This window comes from Orbicella franksi, chromosome 9 (genome assembly GCF_964199315.1).
Source record: "Orbicella franksi chromosome 9, jaOrbFran1.1, whole genome shotgun sequence".
Classification (NCBI taxonomy): domain Eukaryota; kingdom Metazoa; phylum Cnidaria; class Anthozoa; order Scleractinia; family Merulinidae; genus Orbicella; species Orbicella franksi.
Window position 1 is genome coordinate 15,948,085 of NC_138153.1, and position 23,249 is coordinate 15,971,333.

The 23,249-nt window shown below is 42.5% G+C and overlaps 1 protein-coding gene and 1 non-coding gene across 2 annotated transcripts in view; both read right to left on the reverse strand.

The window, feature by feature from the left end:
- LOC145498733 (bridge-like lipid transfer protein family member 1) overlaps window positions 1–23,249 on the reverse strand; it is a 68,921-nt gene that overhangs the window by 12,090 nt on the left and 33,582 nt on the right. The window contains exons 30-52 of the mRNA XM_081478659.1: window positions 21,063–22,536; window positions 19,984–20,413; window positions 18,973–19,323; window positions 18,323–18,627; window positions 17,517–17,985; window positions 16,445–16,771; window positions 16,084–16,162; window positions 15,611–15,823; window positions 14,750–14,996; window positions 13,952–14,041; window positions 12,604–12,861; window positions 11,886–12,023; window positions 11,179–11,302; window positions 10,422–10,492; window positions 10,246–10,326; window positions 9,733–9,829; window positions 9,524–9,597; window positions 7,013–7,039; window positions 5,200–5,334; window positions 4,123–4,156; window positions 3,499–3,687; window positions 1,511–1,573; window positions 224–530 (exon numbers count right to left, since the gene is read on the reverse strand). Coding sequence (XP_081334785.1) covers window positions 224–530; window positions 1,511–1,573; window positions 3,499–3,687; window positions 4,123–4,156; window positions 5,200–5,334; window positions 7,013–7,039; window positions 9,524–9,597; window positions 9,733–9,829; window positions 10,246–10,326; window positions 10,422–10,492; window positions 11,179–11,302; window positions 11,886–12,023; window positions 12,604–12,861; window positions 13,952–14,041; window positions 14,750–14,996; window positions 15,611–15,823; window positions 16,084–16,162; window positions 16,445–16,771; window positions 17,517–17,985; window positions 18,323–18,627; window positions 18,973–19,323; window positions 19,984–20,413; window positions 21,063–22,536 — 5,583 coding nt within the window. The remainder of the gene's footprint in view (window positions 1–223; window positions 531–1,510; window positions 1,574–3,498; window positions 3,688–4,122; window positions 4,157–5,199; window positions 5,335–7,012; window positions 7,040–9,523; window positions 9,598–9,732; window positions 9,830–10,245; window positions 10,327–10,421; window positions 10,493–11,178; window positions 11,303–11,885; window positions 12,024–12,603; window positions 12,862–13,951; window positions 14,042–14,749; window positions 14,997–15,610; window positions 15,824–16,083; window positions 16,163–16,444; window positions 16,772–17,516; window positions 17,986–18,322; window positions 18,628–18,972; window positions 19,324–19,983; window positions 20,414–21,062; window positions 22,537–23,249) is intronic.
- On the reverse strand, window positions 2,044–2,116 carry Trnas-uga (transfer RNA serine (anticodon UGA)). The gene has a single exon. It is a non-coding gene; the product is annotated as a tRNA-Ser (tRNA).

The following is a 23,249-nucleotide window of genomic DNA, read 5'->3' on the forward strand; positions in this document are numbered from 1 at the left end:
CTCATTCTCATTCTCATTTTCTCAGTCATAAAGTGTTTACTACTGTTTATTATTTAATGTCACAGAATGATTGTTCGGCGACAGACTGACAATTCAAGTCGTGTTGCAGACTCAATCCCGACAAAATCATAATGCGTTATACAACAACTACAAATCAAAACAAAAGTCAACAAAATTGAAAGAAAAAAAAAAACCTAGAAAAGACAACTAATCTGCTCCTCACCTAAGCTCATTGACTTTACGAGCCTGTTCCCACATGGTCTTCTCGATATTTTTGGATTTACGCCTATCTAAAGCCCCAGCCATGTTGTCCACTTCATCTCGGCCTGTTGCATCAGTGTCCAGGCTGGGGTCCCTGTCCTGTGCTTCCGTCACCGAGTCAATGTTAGCTACATCCGGCTCACCAGCCAGTGCGGTCAGCGTCTGCGCCAATGATGACAGGTGCTTTCCAATGCTGGTGTCACAATGTAACTCGATACCGCACATGCGCCATTGAAACGACATCACCCACTTTCCTGCTTTTATCGTGTCTGATAAGGTAATAAATAACAGTATTATATGGCTTATTCTTGTAGCCGATATAACGCGCGCTCTGATTGGCTAATTGTAGTGTGTTATTCTAACTTAATGCCCACGGGCCGATTATGGGCTTGCAAAAACAAAGCAAAAAGCCATATAATAAACAACTTATTCACGTTCGTTCGGTCTTTCCGGGAAAATCTCAAGCCTCGACCTTGCCGTATTGACCTCGCTATCGCTCGATCAGTAAGGCAAGGTCCGAGATTTTCTCGTAAAGACCTCACTTTTGATTAATAAGTAGTTAATGATAAAAAAGTAACCTTGTATATAGAGCTAATATCATAAACACATTCAAAAGCACTTTAAATCAAATCAACTGACTTACTAGAGCTAAAACTAAGCCCAATACAAACACCAAAAGGGTTAAAAAGGTGGTAAAATGGTGAGTAAAACTAAGACCTACTAGAACTATAAAATGTCATGAACGATTCTAAAAAGACATGTCTTTAATCCGTTTTTTTTTTTTTTTTTTTGTCATTCTAAAGTAGAGTTTGATCCTGTAGACAAGGGTAGATTGTTCCAATAAATGGACCTGAGGCAGCAAAGGTGGGATGTGGGAGAAAAACGAGAGCTTTTTAGACTGCAAATAATGTGTGGCAGGGCAGCCCTAAATGACAGTCGGTCAGTTGGTCGATCAGTCAAAGTCCACAATCTCAAAGTAAATAAAAATGCTCAAGTCACAAAAAAAATAATCAAGAAGCAACAAAAAATCACCTTACACGAGAAAGATGGAAACTCAGACATCACGAGATAACATAGAACAAAGAAATATCAGAGTCTCCGACGGAAATGAAATCAAGGGCCCCTCGCACATCCATTGGAAGTTCTAACCACTGAGCTACAGGAGACTAGTGACGAGCTAAGTGTTTTACTAACGAAAGAAAAAAAGTCTGCTATGTCACAGGCCAACCAGCAAAGTTTGACATCTCACCTGCTGACAAGGGGTACCTCTGTGTTCTTGAGCATAGCTCGTATGTTCCCTCTGGAACAACACCTTCAAGTGACAAGAAAAAATGATCAACGAAGTACTTTAATTAAAAATAAACTAAACTAAAATAACATAATGAAAACCACTGTTTTCCTCCGAATGTCGAAAGGTGCACCTGAACAGTAGGTAAAGCTGCCCCAAGGCAGGCAAACCTAGCCCAAATAGCCTGAGCTCATTCTCATAGTATGAATTATGTTAGTTTATGACAGGTCCCTCTCTTTCAGGTTGCCCCGCCAATTCGCCCCTGCCCACATAGGTCTATCCTCAAAAAACAAAAAATGTTCAAGTGTTGTTGTTTATAGTGGTCAATGCGCTTAGCTAGTTCACAGGCATGCCACTTTAAATGAAGGAAACAAATATATCAACTAAACGTAATAGGCTTAAAAATCCCAACCGGCGGGAGGCAGACCAGTTGGCTATTTACAAGCATGACCGAGGAGCTGAACTAGGGCCACCGAGAAACAACTCCAGCTAAGTGGTCAGAGCGGGACTTGAACCCGCGACCTCCGGATTTCAAGTCCGGAGCCCTAACCACTCGGCCACGCTGCCTCCTCAAAAGGTGGAGAGAGGCACTGAGAGAGTAAATGTCTTGTCCAAGAACACAACAGTGTCCGCCATATATACCAGGGCTCAAACTCGGAATGATTGATCCGAAGTCCAGCGCATTAATCATAATTCATTAGCTCGCCATGAACCTCGTACACCTACACAATATTATAACATAACTAAAGCAAAGCGCGCGCTCTGATTGGTAAATTTAGCGTCTACTATTTGCTCATGGGTGTACGCTGCTGACGTGTGTGCTAATGTTTACAAAGCAAATCTTTTGACAGCATTGTTTCCAAAGTAATGACTGACGTCCTTCTGCCAGAAATGCGCAACTGTCTTCACAGTTGTCTGAAGATGAAACTTTATCGAGTTGCTGGTGTGCAGTCGGTTGCCATGAATGAATTTTCGCGCGCTTGTTTTCTTTTGTCATGTAAGACTACACGAACATTTTTTCCTGTGATGTAGCTCAATAAAAGGATTTCTGTTGTTCCAATGTCTCAATGTTATGTTATAAAACAAATGGTAAACGCCATAGCGTGCACTAGTGGGAGGTGCGGTGGCCTCATGGTTAGTGCGCTCGTCTCCGGATCGAGCGGTCCGGGTTCGAGCCCTGGCCGGGGACATTGTGTTGTGTTCTTGGGCAAGACACTTTACTCTCACAGTCCCTCTCTCCACCCAGGTGTATAAATGGGTACCGGCGAACTTAATGCTGGGGGTAACCCTGCGATGGACTAGCATCCCATCCAGGCGGGAGTAGAAATACTCCTAGTCGCTTCATGCTACAGAAACCGGGATAAGCTCCGGCCTGATGGGCCACTTGGCTCGCATGTAGACTTAACCATAGCGTGCACTATTGAGTTATGGATGCACTTGGGAGGTTTGCTAAGCACTCAAAAAGCTAGAGTCGCACTCGGCTATCGCCTCGTGCGACTCTTACGCTTCTTTCGTGCTTAGCAACCTCCCGCGTGCATCCATAACTCAACAGTGCATGCTATGGCGTTTACCATTTGTTAATTGTGTAATAACTTCATATATACAGTAAAGAATTGTCAAACACTGTGAAAATCAGTTCGTGGCAAGTCCGACATGAGACTCGAGAAACTCAAGAGACTTCGAGAGAGGGTATAAGACCTTTCAGAATTAAACAGCAAACACGTTAACTATCGCGCCCTTGGAAAATTGAACATATTTGCAAGCAGTCTGGCCTTCTATCGCAGGGACTGAGCACGATGCTCAACGAGTTTGCTGTTGAATTCTGAAAGGTTTCTGAAGGGTCTCTTGGCCGAGACGAAACGCCGCGTCAGACTTGCCACGAACCGTTTTTCACAAATAACTTCATAACAAGAGAATGCAAAAGTCCATGCTATCCCATGATGCCTTACATCTGCTGCATCTGATCATTTCTGCAGTCTCGAAGTTTGGTTTCCAGTCCTCCGTGTCCGTGTCAAATTTGTCGGCGAACCACAGCAAGAAACTGCTGAACTTTCCTTTGCTGACAAAAGAGACGCTAGAACAGCAAGTTAAGAGCATCTGCTCCACTAGTAATACCATAGCAGGGCCGGGTTCTTGCTCTGAACAAATATAAAACAGGATAAACCATTCAGTTGAGTACAATAGTACATGTCAACTTCGTACCCAGTGTCTCTCTTCTTCTCGCTCCCTGGAGGGGAAGACCCTGGGAACGAGGTTGGAACCCACAAGTTCTGTACCCTAAGAAACCGGTTAAATCTGTTGTAGATCTCTTAGGTCTCCTGAGCGTGCGCAGCCCAAAACACAGGTAGAGAAGTTCGGTTTTCAGAAAATAAAAACTTTGGGTAAGAAATCTCACTCTCTTAATAGACATATATTTTACTCTCCATTTGTATTTTGACTCACCCGACAGGCTGGAGGACTCTATTTACAGCAATATTAGATATTTAAATGTTTGATAAGATCTATGAAAGTGTAACAAAGTGGAATAACAATGCAGTGCAAGTCAGCGTCCTCGCACTCTTCTCCTAACTTACCAGGATATCTCATTTGGAAACCTTGAGCAACAACCTAGAAAAAGGCAAAGCAAAACTTGCTTTCAGATTTGGAATTTGGTTTACATAGTATTTTACTTTAGTGAGATGTCTGTAAGTTTGGACAGATACTGATACCATATATAGATAGAGGGTGGTAAAATGTGAGCTAAAGAGATAAAGAGGTAAAGAGGTGCGAAAAGCACTAGGAATACTTCACACGTGTACAATTACATCAGAGCGAAAAAACGTAGTAAGCATGCGTGAGTTTTGGCCGCGCGCCAGGCTCCAAGTTTGAAAAAATCGCGGAAATCTCTTCGATCGTGTAAACAAAAGGTTTAAAGGTTACTATGCTCTCCCAATTTTCATGGTAAATAGCAACATTTTCTCGTCACTAATGCAAGCTGGTGTATTGTTTTTGCGGGGAATCAATTTTTTCGGACAACATTAAGAAGGTTTCCGAATCCTTTATTTCTCCACGGCATAATAGCACAAGAAATTTGGGTGCGGAGACACACTTTTTTCCACAAACCCTCTTTACATATTGCATCCATATAAGCACACAACCTAATATATAAGAAGTAGAGCCTCAGAGCAGGCAGGGGGGAGCCTAGTTTTCTAACAGTGAAATGTCGAAAAAATTCATGCTTGCTCAAGTAGAAATAAATCAACTGAGCGACATTCTCGCGTTCCTTATGACAGTCCGCCTTACGCTATGCCATTGAAACCACATTATTGCCTTAGCCCGCAAGTGGGGTTAGGGGTGCGCAGAAAGTTGCGCAGTACGTTTTTCCACTCTGAATACAGATACAAGGTCTTACAAGATAAGCCGATGAACGAATGCTATTAGAACACTGAGCATACCTTTCTCCTACCGCACTCCCAAAATCTTATTACCCTCTCCCCCCTCCCTCGACCTAACAGTTCTGAAGCGTCCACGTCTGCCTTCGCTTAGCTGACGGGCCACGCCTGTGAGTTCGTAGATACTTTGCACAGAAGACTGAAATATACCGCCACAAAGAAGTGAAAGTCTGGGATAGAAGTCGTCCATGACCATGGGGGTCAGTTGACCTTACAAACCTGGTTGCCATTGTAGAGCGGGATGCAAACTCCAAGATGATCGACTGTCAGTTGGAGGAATAACGATCCTGACAGCTGAGAAGACGGAGGTCTTTGAGGCAACTTGTCCAACACTGCTTGGGTAGCAAAGTGAACCTGAACAGAAGAGATATGTAAGATTTGTTTTACTTTGATTTCATCTGTCCACCAAATTGCGAGCTCTACATCTCCAAAACTATTTCTGTTGCATAGTGCATTTGAAATTGTCTGACTACACTGTCTCGGCTATCTGACTCGTAAAATCAAACACCTTCTATTAATCAAAACAAATTTATACTCGTTTGTTCCACTTTCTGCATGTCGTTTTACCTCACTACGAGTCGCGCAACTCAGTTCTTAGGACGAGAGCATTCTTTTCCCCACGGCTCTTAGAATAACCTTAAGAGTTTTCGCCATTTGCTCTTCTTACGAGAGTGGAGTAACTCACTGACTACCTTCTTAAAGGAACTACGTCACGGTTTGTGCATCTTGAAAAGTTTTGCCAAACTTTTCAAGTTCGTCGTTTGTAATCCGTGTCAATCTTCTCCATCCTTAACCATCCTTGTTCCTTTATGGTTTATTATTATCAGTTTGGTGTTTTCCTATCTTAATAAACTACTATTTTCAGGTTTCCTTCAATTTAAAGGTTATTTTGTATGTGGCCAAAATAACTCGAAATGCTGTAATTGAGCTCCTTTAACACCTTCATTTTATCAGAGGGGTAGGGATTTTACAAGTTGAGGTAAATGAAAGGGTGGGGAAATCAGACATTTAGGTAAAAGGTGAACGGGAACTGAATAAGTGACAATTGATCTTTTCGTTAACATCTCTTCTAGTAATGATTGGTGTTCTCCCGTAGTATGGTTCATTAACTTCATTCTAAGGGTTTAGAAAAAGGATGCAGTGTTCTTAAGTAGGTACGCCGTGAAAGAGGTAACTTTTTTCTAACAGGTATACAAAAGTGGTACCTTTTCTGTCAAAATTGTATACAAAAGGGGAAAGGGTTGAACCTCGGGGCGGAGCCTTCCCGTGCAAAACTTTTTAGAGTTTCGGGCTATCTATTCACTCTAGCTTTCTACCAAACTGACTCACCGACCGACTGACTAGACGACTGGCTGTCTGGTACAGTAGCTGTGAATGAATGTACACACACTCACATGAACAACTGAAAACAATGGAAATTAGTACCTATGTTCCGTAGCAATGATTACTAGATGTTCACATCATACTGTCTTAAAGGACAGCTAACAAAAACACACTCAACCCCAAGATCATTGAGTTTTTTTAATGAATGGTTAACAGCTTGGCTCGAAGATGGTAGACAAGGATATAATTAACTTTATCCAAACGAAATTTGTGCACTGATCAAACCTACAACCTCAATTCTCCATCCCACCTAATGCCATTTTCCATCCCCAATATTAAAAGTCCGCAATTAGTAGAGGGGTGTTTCCTCTCGGCTAGCTAAGTTTCGACACGTTAATAAAGCGCCTGACTGATTGATAGAATGATTGATTGATTGATCGATCGATCGATTGATCCCATAAAAAGCAAACAAGCAAACAAAACAAGCTTCTGACGAAACAAGCTCCCGACGATTCTCAAAATTGAAAACGAGCTGCTTCATTTAAATTTCCTCTGATTAAATTTCAGTTGCAAATAAAAAACAAAGAAACGCACGTGCACGAGGAAGTACGGAACAACACACGTTAGCGAATACAGTCTGGGTTGATGCGTATAAACGAGGTGGACAGCGCATGCTCCATGCTATTAAAATCAAAAAAGCATTACTAACATTACTTGTGGCGTTCATCTCAAATTGCTGTACAAAAAAAGGAAAATCATTTAGAATAGTCAATTGTGAATGTGTCCCGGGGAAGTATAACTTAGTGACTTCAATTACAGCCGAACCGCCACTAACGGGCGCCCTTGAGCAATCACTCGCTTGTGTGTCGGCCGTTTTAGGCAGCGTCCACACTACTCGGCAGGAATTTGAAAACGCACCTTTATTTCGACGGTTAGGCTTACCATCCACACTAATCCGACATGAACGTTTTTCGAGACTGCTCTTCAAACCGGTGAAATTTGAGAACGCGTGCTTTTCATCTTCGTGTGGATGGAAAACATTTTGAAAACGGAGGTTCTCGAAAACGATGGCGTCACGATGACCATGTGATTTTCCTGACCGAGTTTTCCTCAAACACAAATCCAAAATGACCAGTGGTTGTTGCGTTTTTAAATTTCTCCGGCGTGGTGTTGACGGAAAACATTTGCTGCAATTTCAGAGTGAAACCTCCGTTTTCAAATTCCTCCAGCGTAGCGTGGAAGGGGCCTTTTAAGGTGGCTGAACACAGTTTTTGATACCTATGTTTTATTCACCTTTTTCTCTAAAACCCTTGATCCCTCGGTCGTCAAAAATGGCAGCAAGCTAGTTAACAACACAAACTTTGGTTTTTTGATGGTTAAGCTGACGTATGTGCCGTTACCATGGCAACATGAATAAATATAAACAGGCCTTTAAAATCGGTTTTGTTTATTTGCAGAAAATCTAGTCATTAGATTTTCTTTATAATTTGCATGCAACAAGCTTGTAACGATTCTCACAAGTTAAGGTAATTCCTCTGAAATAAAAGTGACAATAGATTTTTGTTCAAACTTTGTCCACTGAATATTTGTCATATGATAACTTCAATTTTGAAATAAAAATGGGGGGTGCCCATGCTCATTAAAGAGCAGTGAGGCATTGAAAATGCCCCATTTTGGCATTATTTAATGCTTATCATAAAAACACATTCCCAGTAATTTTAAAATCTTTGTGAGCCCAGACTCATAAGAACACGCATTAAACTACAGTCAATACATTGTGTCGGACACAAATAAACATTTTAAGTTTGATTCAGACAGAAAGCTAAATCCTTGATTAAAAATTTGAACCAAATTTCTTGACGTGGTTACCGACTGCAAAATAGAAAAGACCACAGTGTATCTGCTATTTTTCTTATTTATTCAATTTTCAGCAATAGAAATTAGATCAGTCTTTTATCACGCAACGCTTATGATTAGTTGATTACAATGACGGGAAAAAAAAGTGGGGTGCCCGTGCTCGTTGGTGAGCTAGAGTCATTTTTCAACTGACAGAGCTCAATATCAAGGTAAATCCGTCATGTTTTCAATATGCGCGTGCACGAACGCGCGCTAATGACTTCATAAATTATGCCCAGTAAGGATGTGCAACGCAAATGTGAGGAATGACCTTAACACCATTTTGCTAATAATTTAACAGAGAGATCTTTAATTATCCCTTGTTGAAGGTTCACTGGAATATCTAGAATTTCCTTTGTTAAAGTTCAATTATTTTCAATACTCCAGTTACTTACTTCCTAAAGTATTTTCGTGCCAAATTATGTGAAATTCTAATGAGTGGTTCTCGAGAAATAGGCGTATTTCCGAGAGTGCAATTTTCATTCAATCGCAATTTTTTGACTTAGTATGCATGCGCTGCATTTGACTGGGTTCTTTCGGTAAGAAAGAAAAAGCTGAGAATTGCTGGGTTCTTTGCATCGTTACCTTTTCTAATATATCTTTGTAATAAAAGACTAAAGCCATCAATACGCTGCGTTCAATTATAGAGAAAAATAGTACAGATAGTACGAGTGTTGAGTAAATAAAATGATCACTCTATTGACGGCATGTTTGTTTTTTGCAATCCTTGTGCGCGCGCTGAATTGCATCAGCAAAAGCGCGCGCGAAAACTGTGTTCGGCCACCTTAAAGGTGTAATTTCAGTTAGGCGCAGGCACACACTCTTTTAGGTCATTGAAACAGAGAAACTCGGTATTGTAGATTCGGTTTACTCGAAGAAGGCTGAATTAGTCTATGGTTAACACTTCTGAATTATTTCTGGGCTCATCCACTCTATACATTTGCCAGCCTGCTAACCACAGTGAGGATTAAAGAGGGGCGTCCGCGAGCGGAAGGCTCGACTGGTTAACTACGTTAGAACTGAATGCAGCTAGAGTAGTGCTTTTGAATGATGTGCTTAGTAAAACAACCCACGAGTGACATCGGCCTTCAAGGGAATGCGTATACTGTTTAGTAGCACAGAAATGATTCCACACTGAGGATTTGGCGCGAAACAAATAAAAGCTGTTATGAACAGATTATGGAATGAAAACAAAACTAGAAGCCCATGACGGGAGTGGTACATTTTCGCAGGAAAACAACTGAAGATCATCCAAAACAATTGACGAAAACTATGGCATATCCTCAAACTGAATGAACGGAGCATGTATTTAAAAGTAACACACCTCTTTATTCAGAGCAAGTCGCTGCTCATTCCAGTGTTCGTATGCATTCTTGTAGTTCAAATAAACTAGAACAGCTAAAGAGAAAATAATGAACACAAAAGATATGAGTCTGAAAAAGTGATACTCAGTCCAAACGAGAAAACAACACATTCCAAGCTCTCGTTGTTATAGAACCAATGTATGTTCATGTGACTATTTCGTGCTCTCACCTTTGTCAAAAGCCACCTGTTGTACGTACAAACAGGGTTTTGTCAGCGTCACAAGAAAAGTCTCCTTATCTTCCGTTCCAGCTACTGACCTGCTGTCCTATAGTATGAATAGACACACAAATTGATAATTGTGCCCACCGCAAGCTATTTGCAGTGTACGAAATTAGTTTTCATAGTTGAATTTGCTGACACTTCAAGTCAACTAATCAGTCACAGGGCTCGAAAAATATTTAAATTCCAGTTTTCCCTTCGATCAAGTAACTGTCAAATTTTGCTTACCCAGGCCAATGGCATACTTAATTTTGCATTTCTTTAATTTTATGACTTAACTGGCAAATAACTTACCGTAAGCCCTTGCCCGTCGGACAAGTGACCAAAAAAAGTTAATTGCCCCACAGGAAAATCTACTCAGTGTCCCTGAGGGCCAGGCGGCACTCTTCGTGAGCCCTGCAGTCAGTCGGTGTGAAAAAAACATCTTGTTCCTTAATTCCCTGAATAAATCCCTTTACGTACCTGAAATGAATTGCTGACCCCGATTCTGGTCTTGAAGTAGGCCAATTGTTGGAAATCAAATTCGTTGTCTATGTTACGGCTCTGAGGAGAGGAGAGAACAATCAGCACAACACTGCTCTCGTTTGATTCACTTCTTGAGAAGATCGTGCACAACATGCAAACAAATTATTTCTTACCTTAACAAATTGACCAAGGGAGAGATTCACGTCTACTTGCGCTTTCCCAAAGAGTTTCACATAACTACTGCCTGTAGATAAACAACAGCATGGAATTAAGACAATTTTTCAAGCGTAGCTTAGCAGATATTGATTAAGGAATTCAATTGTTTGTTTGCTTATCTTTGCTGAGCTCTTTCATTAGCCTAAAATCCTTATGCAAGATTCTAGAACCAATCAGAGGAAACCAACATATTTGTTAACCAATCAGGAGCAAAATAATTATACGCATTCTGCGCCTGGCATCGGTTGCATGTCTTCCCGCGCTTGGCACCAGTTACATGTCTTCCCGCGCTTGACACCGGTTTTCCAAAGCTTAGAAATGGTTACGTGATTTTGCGCCCTCGATTTTGGTTGCATGTTTCCCCGCACTCGACACTGGTTGCATGTTTTCCTGCGCTTGGCACTGGTTGCATGTTTTCCCGCGCTTAGCACTAGTTACATGTTTTCCCGCGCTTGGCACTGGTTTTCCCAAGCTTAGCAATGGTTACGTGATTTCGCTTCCTCGACTTTGGTTGCATGTTTACCCGCGCTTCGTACCAGTTGCATGTTTTTGCTGACATCGCACAGGTCGCGTTCTTTGCCTTGAGTTAATTCTGATTGGCTCACTATGTTGTTGGGTTCATTGTGATTGGTCAGATGTGGTTCCTTGGGCTGGGTTTTAACGAACATAATAAGATAAACCCCGCTCCATTCTAATCACTGATTGAACACATACTTCTCTTTAGCTGCCCAGGCAGGAGATTAGATGATGGCGCTGAATTAGACACTTCCAAAGCCATTACACCCGTATCCAATCTGACAGCGGTCGACGAAGGAGTTGTCGCTGTCACTTGAATACCCTGACAGAGACAAATTGGTGAGCAAATAAGTATTAAGAAAAACCTTTGGGTATAAGGCTCCGTCCGCACTACGCCGGAGAAATTTAAAAACGCAACAATCATCGGTCATTTTGGATCTGTGTTTGAGGAAATCTCAGGCAGAGAAATGACATGATTATTGTGACATCTTCTTTTTCGTCCAATTCCTTCGGTTTGAACAGCGTTTTCGAAAAGCTCCGTTTTCGTGACGGATTAGTGTGGACGGTAGACCTTGCCGTAGAAATAAAGCCCCGTTTTCAAATTTCTCCGGCGTAATATGGACGGGGCCTCAGTTAATTTAGTTTCAAAGAAAGTGACTGAGGCATTCCCTCTAAACAAGAAACTACCATTATTACAGAGCTTCACAGTTAAAAAAGACTCCAATTCAATAAAGAAAGAGTGTTTTGTCACATTTCCAAACCCTTCAAAGTTCGCTATGAATACTCCAACGGGTGTCGTACTTCCAACTCACTTGTGGATATTTGGAATACGATGACACAATGTGTTCGGTTTTTGACATGTTACATCAAGAATTTAGAACAAAAGCAACTTGCAAACCGGCTACCTTCAAATTGAGTCGGAGGGAATAAAATAAAGGAAACTCTTTCTCTTTTATGTTGTCCAAATCTTCGGTTGAAGCTGTTCTCCACAAAGGTACAGGTTGACTTTCACCAGAAACGCGCTGAAGGACATCATTCACCTCCTGAAAATCAAAACATGGATTGAAATCGTTGGGATTACTAAACACTCAATGACTATTCCCAAGGAAAACAGTCAGTTTTGTTTCCCCGAAACCCTCAATGTTGGAACATTGGAACATCGAGGGTTGAGGGGAAACAAAACTGACTGTTTCCTGAGGGGTTTACTTCCCAACTCAAAAATAGAAAAAACTGCGAAAAGTTACTTGCTTGACGTCGACTGCCACACATATTTGCCGCGTCTTCAAGGTGCACGACCTGATCACGTGCGAGTCAAACGTTCAAGGTGTTCTTTCCCTAGCGAGCTAGTGAGTTTTGACGATGGCTTTGACCTATGGCAGGTGACACGTTCTCCTCCAATCGGAAAACGTATTTGAGTTGGGAGGTATAATAATGTTCATTGAGAGTACAGCAGAAGAGGCATTTTTACATTCACTAAACTGCCTCGTCTTCGGAAACATGTACTGTAGCAACCTTAGAGAATCACAAACTCTCTTATTCCACATCATCATATCCCCCCATTACCCATCACTGAATCTAAGCAACGAATCGTAATCTCAAAAATCGTCTCCCAACCGTCCACACCTTCATGAAGCTCTTCTGTACAAACACTAGATGATTCAACAGATCGGTCGTCAGGCTGTGTTGGAAGGCGCCTATTTCTGCGGACATGTACAAATGCGTTTTAGCCCTGGAACGACTCCGAAAGCTCTCCTCAGTCTCCGGAGGACCATCCTTGGTTCTGATAGCCCGGGGAAGTTTGGTTACGAGCTCGCCATGCACGTGGACTGGTGGTAGTTCTACAACAGTGGCTGGTGGGATTGTATTGTCCACGGATTGGACCTTTACATGAAGTAAATAACCAAGTAAGTTATAATTAAACGAGCTACGGAGGAATATATCAAGTAGTATCCTGGACATTATCTGCGACGAAAAGAATAACCTTCAAGTCAAAGGGAACCTCAAATAGTATCATTCTAATTGAGTGAAGAAAAGCCAAAACCGAGTAATCATTCTGCCAACCATAAAGAACACAGACAATTCAGTGAACCAATCAAAACTACAACCTAAGTCATAAGGGTTGGAAAAATTCATTCTATACGCATTTTGCCCCTCTCCACCCCTGTGCAATGTTGACAAAAAACTTTCATATACCATAAGTTTGCATTTTACCATTTTCCAACATTGAAAGGGGAATGGGGGTACTGACATTTATTCTGGACGTATAACGGTTGTTATTCCATGTTTTTGCGCATTTTCCAACACAATTTGTCCATGGTTGTAGAAGTAACTACATTTAGCTAACACAAAAGCGCGAGAAAACTTGTGTAAGCGGGTCATGATTGGTTCTGGTTTAACTTCTAATTAGCTGAGAAAGTCGCGTGAGTTTTTTAAGCCAATCACCAAGCGCAGTAATGCAAAACCATAGTAAATGAGAATTGCTTTCGCCACTCCAGAGAAAACCTCTCTAACATGGTTGAAAAGACTTAAGATGACGCAAAAAGCCCTAAAAGAATAAGGATGGCTAAGATAGGGAAAGATTGGGGTGGATTACGCGACAGACTTTATGGATTACGTGACAGACTTAACGGATTTACGGTCTTGGTGGATTACGTACAGACTTTACAAACACAACGAACCAAGTGTTAACAACAGCAACCGAGCCTGCAAGCCTCATTTCCACGAGCTTTCTTTTTCCCGGAAAAGAGGTTAAGCGCCTCCTGCAAGTGAAATAGACCAATTTCGATATATTAAAATTCAGCTGCCGAACACAACAGACCTCAGCACACTCTGTAGTTATTCCCCAGAGCCTCGTACTGAGGTCTTTTGTTTTAGACTGAATTTTAATATATCGAAATTGGTCTATCACGTAGTCCATAGCATAAACCACGTGGGTCCATAATATGCGTCGACAAAATGACGTGTAGCTTACCTTGGAAGTAAAACTCAGACTGTGAACTGGCATGGCCAGCTTAAAAGTACTGTTCTTGTCAGTGCGACCTGATCCAGTTATTTTTCCCATCTAAATGAAAATTAATTTAATCATTTAAATAACATTACAATGAAAAGAAACTTCTCCCAGATAGCTTACCATTTCGAAAATTTATCAAGCTAAAATAAAGACAATCACAGCCGTGACGGTAGACTAACGCCTTTGGTCTAACGATTTCCTTCCTCTCCTAACCACTCTATAACTAGCAATACTGGAAAGGTCCTTTGCGGTTCGGTCCGACCGGAATATTCGGGACCACATTGATCGATCGGACCGGTCGGTCCGAAACTTGTCGTTCCATTCTCACAAACCGGTTCATTGCCCTACTTTTCTTCAGTAGATTTCAATTCCGTAGGGAATTCGGGAAAGGAATAAAAATGGTCAGAGCCATTCCTCTTGGTTAGCCCGGTTTGATCGGAAAATGTCGTTCCATTTTCCTCGGGTAATCCCACTGGTCTCTGACCGGTCGGTCTGGCAAAATGAAAGCACCCAATGTTTCACATGGCAACAGCAGGGCTAGTCGAACCTCAGTAGGCAAGGCAGCCGCTTACACGGCACTACTGAGTGAATTGGTACTAAATATTGAACCTTCCACATTTACCGATATACAAGCGACACTACTTTCCCGGCAAGTATGTCAAGACTTTTATTCTCTCTTTTTCACACATAGATTACTGACGTTTACTTCACTACTTTACGCTACACAAAGGAAGAAAAGCTAAACGCTGATTGTCTGACCTTGTATTCTGCTCTTAAAGATGGCAGTAACGAAGCTCCTAAGCCAAACCCTTTCAACACACAAGTGAAAGAGATCTTGGAAACTGAGGGGAGTGGGGACGGGCCATCGACACGATCCAACAGAGCAAATGGCTTGGGAGTTGAGGGAGACATGAGCTGGGTGAACTTTGAAATTTCCGATGGAACACCCGACAACCTATGGCCCATCAGACGGGACTGGGAACTAACTTCAAAACTTGCCATAGATCTAAGAAATTGAAGAGAGAAAAATGGTGGAGTTGTTAGGAACTTTTGGGGTTTTGGTTTCCAAGACAATAGCAGCATCACATTATAAAATTCTCGCACTAACATGCATATGGTCTAATTACCACAGCTGCATTCAGTGTTAAAGTAATAATGAATTACCGCCCTTGGCTTTACCCTAGTGACAAAATTCAATGCACGAGCACTTCCGGATTTAAAAGTTTTGAAAATCACTGCAAACTGTCGAGAACACCGAATGAAACAGTACATACTGTCCTTTTGAATTCCCTTTTCTGTAAAAGAGTCAGGGACACAGCAATTCCCTAGCTTGAACATTTTGCTTTGAAAGAACAATTTTTATCATTCAGTCAATCAATCAATCAAATCAATCAAAAACTTTATTAATGCATCGAAATTTAGCTAGCCGAGGGGAAACACCTTTATACTCAATCAGACTCCATCCTGTCGATTCGAATGATTCAGGACATCTGTGAGCACAAAGTTGGTGCAAAGTGTACCGAAGCCTCAGAGGCAAAGAATTTATCATTTCCCCCACCTCTACTCAGGCTCCTACGCAGGGACAATACCTACGGACAGAGAGACCTTCTTATTACTTACCTTATGACTGATCTCTGGGTCTGAATCTCCGAGATGTGACGTGATATGGCGCGTGAGCTGCGCGTCATCATCGAATGTAACGCAACAGGGTGTTGAGGGATATCGATATCAATCATACCCAATGTCACCAATGCGTTACCTTTCTCCTCACTGCCTCGCGTGACGGAAGAGTAAAGCGCATGAGAACGAGACAAACTGCAGCTTACCACAGTCCTGTAAAACAATCAGTGAAACAATTCAATATAGAATGTGCTTGGAAGCATACCTTTTCTGTGCTGCACATTCCGTCTATACACTGTACCCTACACTACACTGTACTCTGTACCCCGTCTATGGACTGTCCCTCAGACATTACAAGATCAGCTCTACGTAGAAGAGGGGTGCTGCTAAAGATCAAACCTTTGAACAAATGTTTCCGAGGAACCACAACCTATCAACTCAAACATCATTCACTCTTGTAAGTTATCCATTACCCTGTGACAAATTTCGAAGTCTCCTTTAGGTCCACTTTAGTCTTTCCCACATGTCCCGTCACGGAAGATATCACGTGTCCTAAACGAAAAGAAGAAACTACATCAATAATTCTTTAATGCAGTCCTTGTTGAGCAGTGATTCAGGCATAACACCCACACGGCTCGTGTTAATACCCACGAGAAGATTTGAACCTGTAAACTTATGATTAAACTAGGGAGAGCAAGGCGACACTCGCGCGCGTCCCTTTTCAGGAGAAAAAATCGCGCGCCAGTTTCACGAGCATTTGCCAAAACCGCGGACCTTTTCCCCGACCACAACACGACATTTTCGTCTACAAAAGATTCAAAAAAATTCGCAAACCTTCACAGTTCTTCTCAGCTTCCTCTTTCCTAGAACAAGACACACTCATTTCTCTGATCTCCGTCTCCAGAATGAGCCCACCAATACTGGCCAGCAGTTTAACTCTTGGTAACGTTACAACACCGAACACTATGGACAGTGGTATCACACTTGGCGCATCCTCCTGATCTGTAATGATCGTTGCCTCAGTGGTGCTTCGGCTGGCGGCTGAGCGCCTTTTCTCGGGACTGCCTGGACTGTGAGCGCGGCGTCTTCTTCGATCGTCCGTCGGGCCGTCTTCGATGTCAATTTTCACTTCCCAGGGCTTATCTGGTGACATTCTGTCGGCTGTCAAGGAGAAGCAGAACAAAAAGATTCTTTTAAAAATTTACAGACCATTGCGATTTTCTTATCCAGAACATCACCTCACTCGACGGAACAGAATAACTGGTCAAATCAATGATCACGTGATCAGGACCTTAACACACAACAACTGCGCATGTTTGGCATTTTACCAGAAAATGGAGGGAAGCAAAACAATTTCAGACACACACGTTCCGATATGCACATCTTGAACTAAGGACACCTGAACCGTCTCAAAACAGACAGACTGTTTTCGCTTTTCTTTCCGTTTAGAAAATAGATGTACTACTGTTTTTTTCTTTCAACTGGAAAAAGGTATCAGTTAAATTCACATGGTATGACCAGTTTTGAATATTTCACGGGAAGGTACACAGGTCAAGAAAAAAGACAACCACTTAACACACCCTTAGCAAGGGAATATTAATGGCTCCCTCGCTCGCCTTCATGGAGACCTATCCACGGCAAATTATCAGCTTGTGAATCTTTTGTCATTTCGTTAGCACATCACCCTACAAGCTACGAGTTTAAAGTAAATAAGACTTACAAACCTTTTTACACCCAAAAGAGATCGAAATCTATTTTTTTTTTCTTAATAAGAGTACGTCATTAGCAGACGGGTGATTAGAATAACGAAAATCATCAACTTTATGTAATACCAAATTCTCAGTACTAAAAGTGAAGAAAACTTATACAATCAGTATGGAGAATTAACATTTCGAGTTCGTGTCACCTCCTAGTGCTCTCCCTATGGTGCTCCGTCGCATGAAGCCCTTATTCTTGGCCTCGCGGGGAAGTGACGAATAAAGGTCCACAATCTGGTACATTATTCTCCAACACTTCACAGCACCATGGGGCACTTTTGACTTCAACACCTGAGCCCCATCAGTTCTATCCTCAGCCGACATCAAGCTCGGGTCCCCAGATATCAAAGGTACGTCGCTCTCATTGCTTTTAGAAATGACATCTGACAGCAAATCTAGCATGTCTACAACTTGAAGGACTAAACGGACGAACGACAGGTTAACACGCTGCGTGATATTTCCGCAGCCCACAGTAAACTTGATTTGAGTTAGCTTGGTACTGTCCTCCTCCGAGTGGAAACTGCTGTTCGGGGTTTTGTTACATGGAATGTCCAAAGGAGTCTCATCGCAAAGAAATCTGACAACGAAGTCTCTTGCAATGAATACCGGATCTCTCTCCTAAAAGCAAAATCATAAACAAAATTAGCGCAACGAGTTTGAGCGCCACAATAAACAACCGAATTTGGGAATATTTCGTTGAATATTGATAAGAGTGAGCTCTTAAAAAACAGGATAAAGTAGAATAATTTTTTCTGTAATGTGCACACAAAATGTTATAAATGTAATTGTAGGGGTCAGTAAATGATTGATCTTAGGCGAAGTTTACAAAAACACCAATCTGAGGGTCCCTAGCAACGAATTTGGGCGCCACCATATGGCCTAAGGAATTGCTTAAAAGGAAAAAAACGCTCAACGTAAATGTGGCTTAAAATTTACAGTAAAAAGATTTGTTTACCTGGCGCCGTCTCTTGGTTCGGTCTTCAGCCTCTACTCTATTCTTTCCTTTGCCCTTTCCTTTCTTAGCCAAGTTATCGAACCCTCCGTCTACCAGATGCACGTGGAGGTACCTCAGCTTGGTGCTCACAGAGAATGTGCTGGCTGTGTCCTGCTGTTTAGCGACCCTAGGCATTAGATTAATGGCCTGTAGGAAGTTCTTGAAAGTCTCGCGCTCGTCTTTAATCTGTTTACCGCTGGTCGGTACGCTTACCATATCACTGAACAGAACTGGCTGTTCAGGGGACATCGGTTTGGAAATAGAACCTGGAGAATCATAAAGAAACAAGGCGGTGAGGGAGAAAATTTAGAAAGAAGTTTGACACTAATGTTGCAGCGAAAAACGCTCTGTAGAACAGCAAAGGTAAACAAAGGTTAAAATCCAAAGCCAAGATGAATGATCCTTAAGCTTCCTAACGGTCGGCTCGGGAAGGTACCTATTCTTTTTGTTTTAACTTCGTAACATTTTAAAACCAACAGAGTAAACCGCGGGTTCTCTTCGACTTTAAAGGCTTTACATAGTAAACTTCCAAACTTATTTACGCGTCGTGAGTTACTTTGCAATAAATCACTTTGACAGCTTTAACGTTAATGTTGACCAAGCGTTCGTACCTTTAATGAACTCTGCTGTCTTCCTCTCCCGTCCTCCCTCGACAGTTGACTTGGTTTGCGACGTGGGAGGGGAGGTAGTGGGCGGTGAAGACAGCCAGCTGTACAGACTAAGCTGTTTATGATGGCCCATCTTCTTTCCCTCAGTGTATGACGTTCCCTTGGGAGGTTTCCTCACGGTTGTTGGTGGTGAGTAATCTGAGTCTGTGTCACTCTCTTGTGAGGCCTCTCTCTTTGGTCTTGGCAGATCCAAGTGAGCAGGCGCCGGAGACGCTTTAGCGGCAACCAACGGTTCGAGCTCCAGTGCTAGAGAATCTTTCGCAGTTTTGACTGGCGTGTCGGCTGGAGATTCTCCTATTGATAACAAAAAGAGAAGGTAAATAAACCAGTGTTCTGACTGCTCAACTAAAACCAAGTAGTGATACAGACAATTGTTACGGTAATTGCCCGTTTGCTTCTACGTTTCAGAGGTTTAAGAGTTGTTCATACTTTCGCCTGTCCGTTTTTAAAAACTAACTATGAGCAATACCAAGACCAACATCTTCTCATATCCTGTTTTGGCTTAACGCCGTTTTCCCACGCTTGGCACAGGTCATATGCTTTCCCGCGCTATTCAACGGTTGTCTTTTTTACCCACCCTTAGACCGCTTACATGTTTTCCCGCGCTTGACGCCGTCAAATGTTTTCCCGCCAATGCCATATGCGCCGGTTATCAATTTTTCCCACGCTTGAAGCCGGGTATAAGCTTTCCCACACCTGGCACTGTTTAATTGTTTCTCAACGAGATGGTCGCGTGTCATTGCGTTTAGCCCTGATTGGCTATTGATTCAATTAAGTTCGTCGTGATTGGCCAAGAGTAATTGTTTCGGATTTCATTTTAAAAAAAGTCAAGACAGTGGTTTAAAAGGTGCGATAACCGAAGCGCAAGTCAGCAAAGTCGTTAATCATTTGGTTTGTAAGAAATAACAAGCAAGAAAGAAAGAAAAGTAGAGAGTAAAAGTAAGCCATGCAAACCTTGATCTTTAGACTGCTTCACAGTGGTCAACTTAGGGCTTTCATGTACTGTCTCCAGTATCCCAGGAACATTCACATTCAAAGGGGTGTCTTCTTGCCTACTCGCTCTCTCCTCCCTCAACAAAATAGCGCGGTCCCTCTGGGTCAGTACTCCACGTCCAACCACACGACGCTTCAGGGAACTGGACCCGTAAAATGCGACCTCGCCTTTCTCGGTTCCCGCCAAAAAGCGCTTCCACTGCCTCGCCAAGGCAAAGATCCCTTTCGTTAGATTCTCGTTTTCTGGGATATTTGCTTTCATGGCAAGAGCTTGTTTGATCTTGTTGAGTTTGGAGCCTGTTAGCTGCCGGCGAAGAATGTAAATAAGTTGGCTGGAGTGGTCCTCCTGTAGAAACTTAGCTTTCTCCGTGGAACCACAGCTTACTGTGTGCTGAAAATTAAGTTGGAGATAAAGATCAGGTTTGCGTGACGCTAACGTTAAGCCGCAAAATTCAAACTACCACAGTCACGCAAACGCTGACACTCGAAGCTCTAATTGCGGCGTACTGCAGGTAATATAACCACGTATAGAAGCAGCCAATTTCTTGTAGCCCCCATTAACGGAATAATACGGTATGAGGTATAAACCCTTACCCTTTTATAAACTACGCACTACGCCGGAGAAACTTGAAAACGTAGCAATCACCGGTCATTTTGGATTTGTGTCTGATAAAACCTCATGAAGGGAAATCACATGATTGTCGATCGTGACGCCATCGTTTTCGAAAAGCTCCGTTTTCAAAATGTTTTCCATCTACACGACGATGAAAAGTCGGTGTTCTCAAATTTCTACGGTTTGAAGAGCGTTTACGAAAAGCTCCGTTTTCAAAATGTTTTCCGTCCACACGCAAAGCCGGCGTTTTTTCAGATTTCTCCGGTTTAAAAAGGGTCTTCGAAAAGCTCCGGTTTCGTGACGGATTGATGTGGACAGTACGCCTAACCGTAGAAATAAAGCTGCATTTTTAAACTTCTCAGGCGTAATATGGACGGGGCCTAAGGCTAAAAGAAAACATCGGTTATTCTTGGAAATCCAGACTTACCGCTTTCGGGATACGCCCATACTCGGGAAGAGCTTGAGCCAGTAAACACGCAAACAAGCTGTTTAGAAATCGTTGCCGATTCTTCTCCAGTTTATCGAGAACTGACTTAAGTTGTGTGACTGGTGGGATCCATGCTGTCACGAAAGGCACAGCAGTCGTGACAAGACTGTTGTATAAGTGATAGTTCGAGGGCACAGTCTTTAATGAGGACGGTGACGAAAGATTGAACCAAATGTTGGAGAAATTCATTGTAACATCTGTCCTCCGAGCGAGTTCTGCGTCCTTTGGTTCAATCTCCTCCAGTTTAGCCGAATCAGAATTATCTCTTCCCTGCGCGTTTTCAAAACGATCTCCCGCTCGTAGTAAAGGTTTAGTAACCTCATCGTCAGCGTCGCTTTCCTTGTCTGAATCATTTCCACTACTACTGCTGAGAGAACCGCGACTAGACGGCAAAGAACTCACGCGGCTCAGAGATGCATCTGAACCACGCTCCTGCTCGAAAAAACGCAATCCTAAGGGGCCTAGCTCTCTGTCAAACATCGGATTATTAAACCCGTACGTCTCTGCGGTGTCCGTTTTACTTTGATCTTTGCCAAGGGAAAACTTCCGAAATTCACTTTCTTGACCGGAAGCGCGCCTTTTCTCTCGGATCTTCGGTAATACCTCACTTCCACTCGCGCACTCACTTCCAGCTTTGAAAGAAACGTTATCAAGACCACACTCCAGCATAAGTAAACTGAGTATTTTGTCAGCATGGACATCGTGAGTTTCAAAGCCCTCCGTAAAGCTTATGTAGCTGCTATTGTTTACTTGGAATTTACACCTCGAAGACTCTTCCGGTATGGTGGTTGTCACGCAATTCCCAATGTCCTCTTCGTCACACAACTTCCGAAGCTGAAACTGAATCTGCGCGCACGTCGCACGACCAGTCGTCATGGTGTTTCGATGACGTGGCGCCTTCTTATTGGGAAAACTCGACTCCTCGTTGGTCGGGGATTGTAACTCGACAATTTTGGCAGTTTGTTTTGCACTCGGAAACACGACCGGAGCAGACGCGTTCGACTCTCTCCTCTGGACCTCGGCTTCATCGCTCGCAGGTTTCCGTATGACCGACAAAAGCTCCGCTGTAATACCGCTTACCGTTCCAGCCAGTAGAGACACTGACGGGGGCTTCTCCTCTTCAATGACACTGTCTGGAGAGCGCGGAGACTCGCTGCTACTGTCGACAGATGCCACTTGGAGGAAACAAAAGTTGATTTTAGATGTGTTAAAGAAGACAACCATCTGTTTTTGCTTTGGTTCTTCACTAGCAGGGGGGAGACCAAGTGTGCCATCTGGTACTACATCAAGTGGTGCTTCTATCATGCGCCTGTCGTACAGACTTTCAGTGACATCCACACATTTGTCATGCACCAGGTCGACGACAAGAGCTGGATGCAAAATACTGTCTTGTCGTGATATTGAGGTCAAATATCTATGAAAAAAGAGATGGTGCAAGTACATCTTTCAACGAATATTCTTTGATCATTATTCAAGTGTCTGTGTACGAGAAGCGTCCAGTTTTGGAAAGTAGCAAAAGTAGTGTCCCCAGTTAAAGGAGCTTCATCACGGTATCGCATCTTAGTAAATCTCAATTTAGCCTAAATTTTTTCAAGTTCGTCATTTGTAATCCGTGTCAATTTTCTCCATCTTAACTATCTTTGTTTCCTTAAGGTTAAGTATTATCGCTTTGGTGCTTTTCTATCTTAGTAAACTATTATTTTCAGGTTTCCTTCATTCACTTTGAAGGTGATTTTGCACGTGGCCAAAATGACTCAAAATGCCGTGACTGAGCTTTAAGCACAAAAAGGGTAAATATATCTACCATTTTTTTAGCGTCCCTGTATGGTCTCCATTTATTCATTAGGGGTTTTAAATTTAGTACCTGTGTAATGCAACGTTTCCCCATACTACACTTAGAGCTACTTAGAACAATGAAATACTCAGATTAAAGTTACACGCGAGGATACAAAGATAACAAAGATAACACTTAAAATTCTGAATAACACATCTCGCTAACTGTCAGTGGCCTCCTAAGCGGACGCTCTTGGCGCGTCACGCATTCCTCCATTGCAAGACGAGCTTAGAGATGGCTAGCCTCCTGCGCAGACGCTCTTTGGACTCGTCACGCAATCTTCCTGGGAGGAA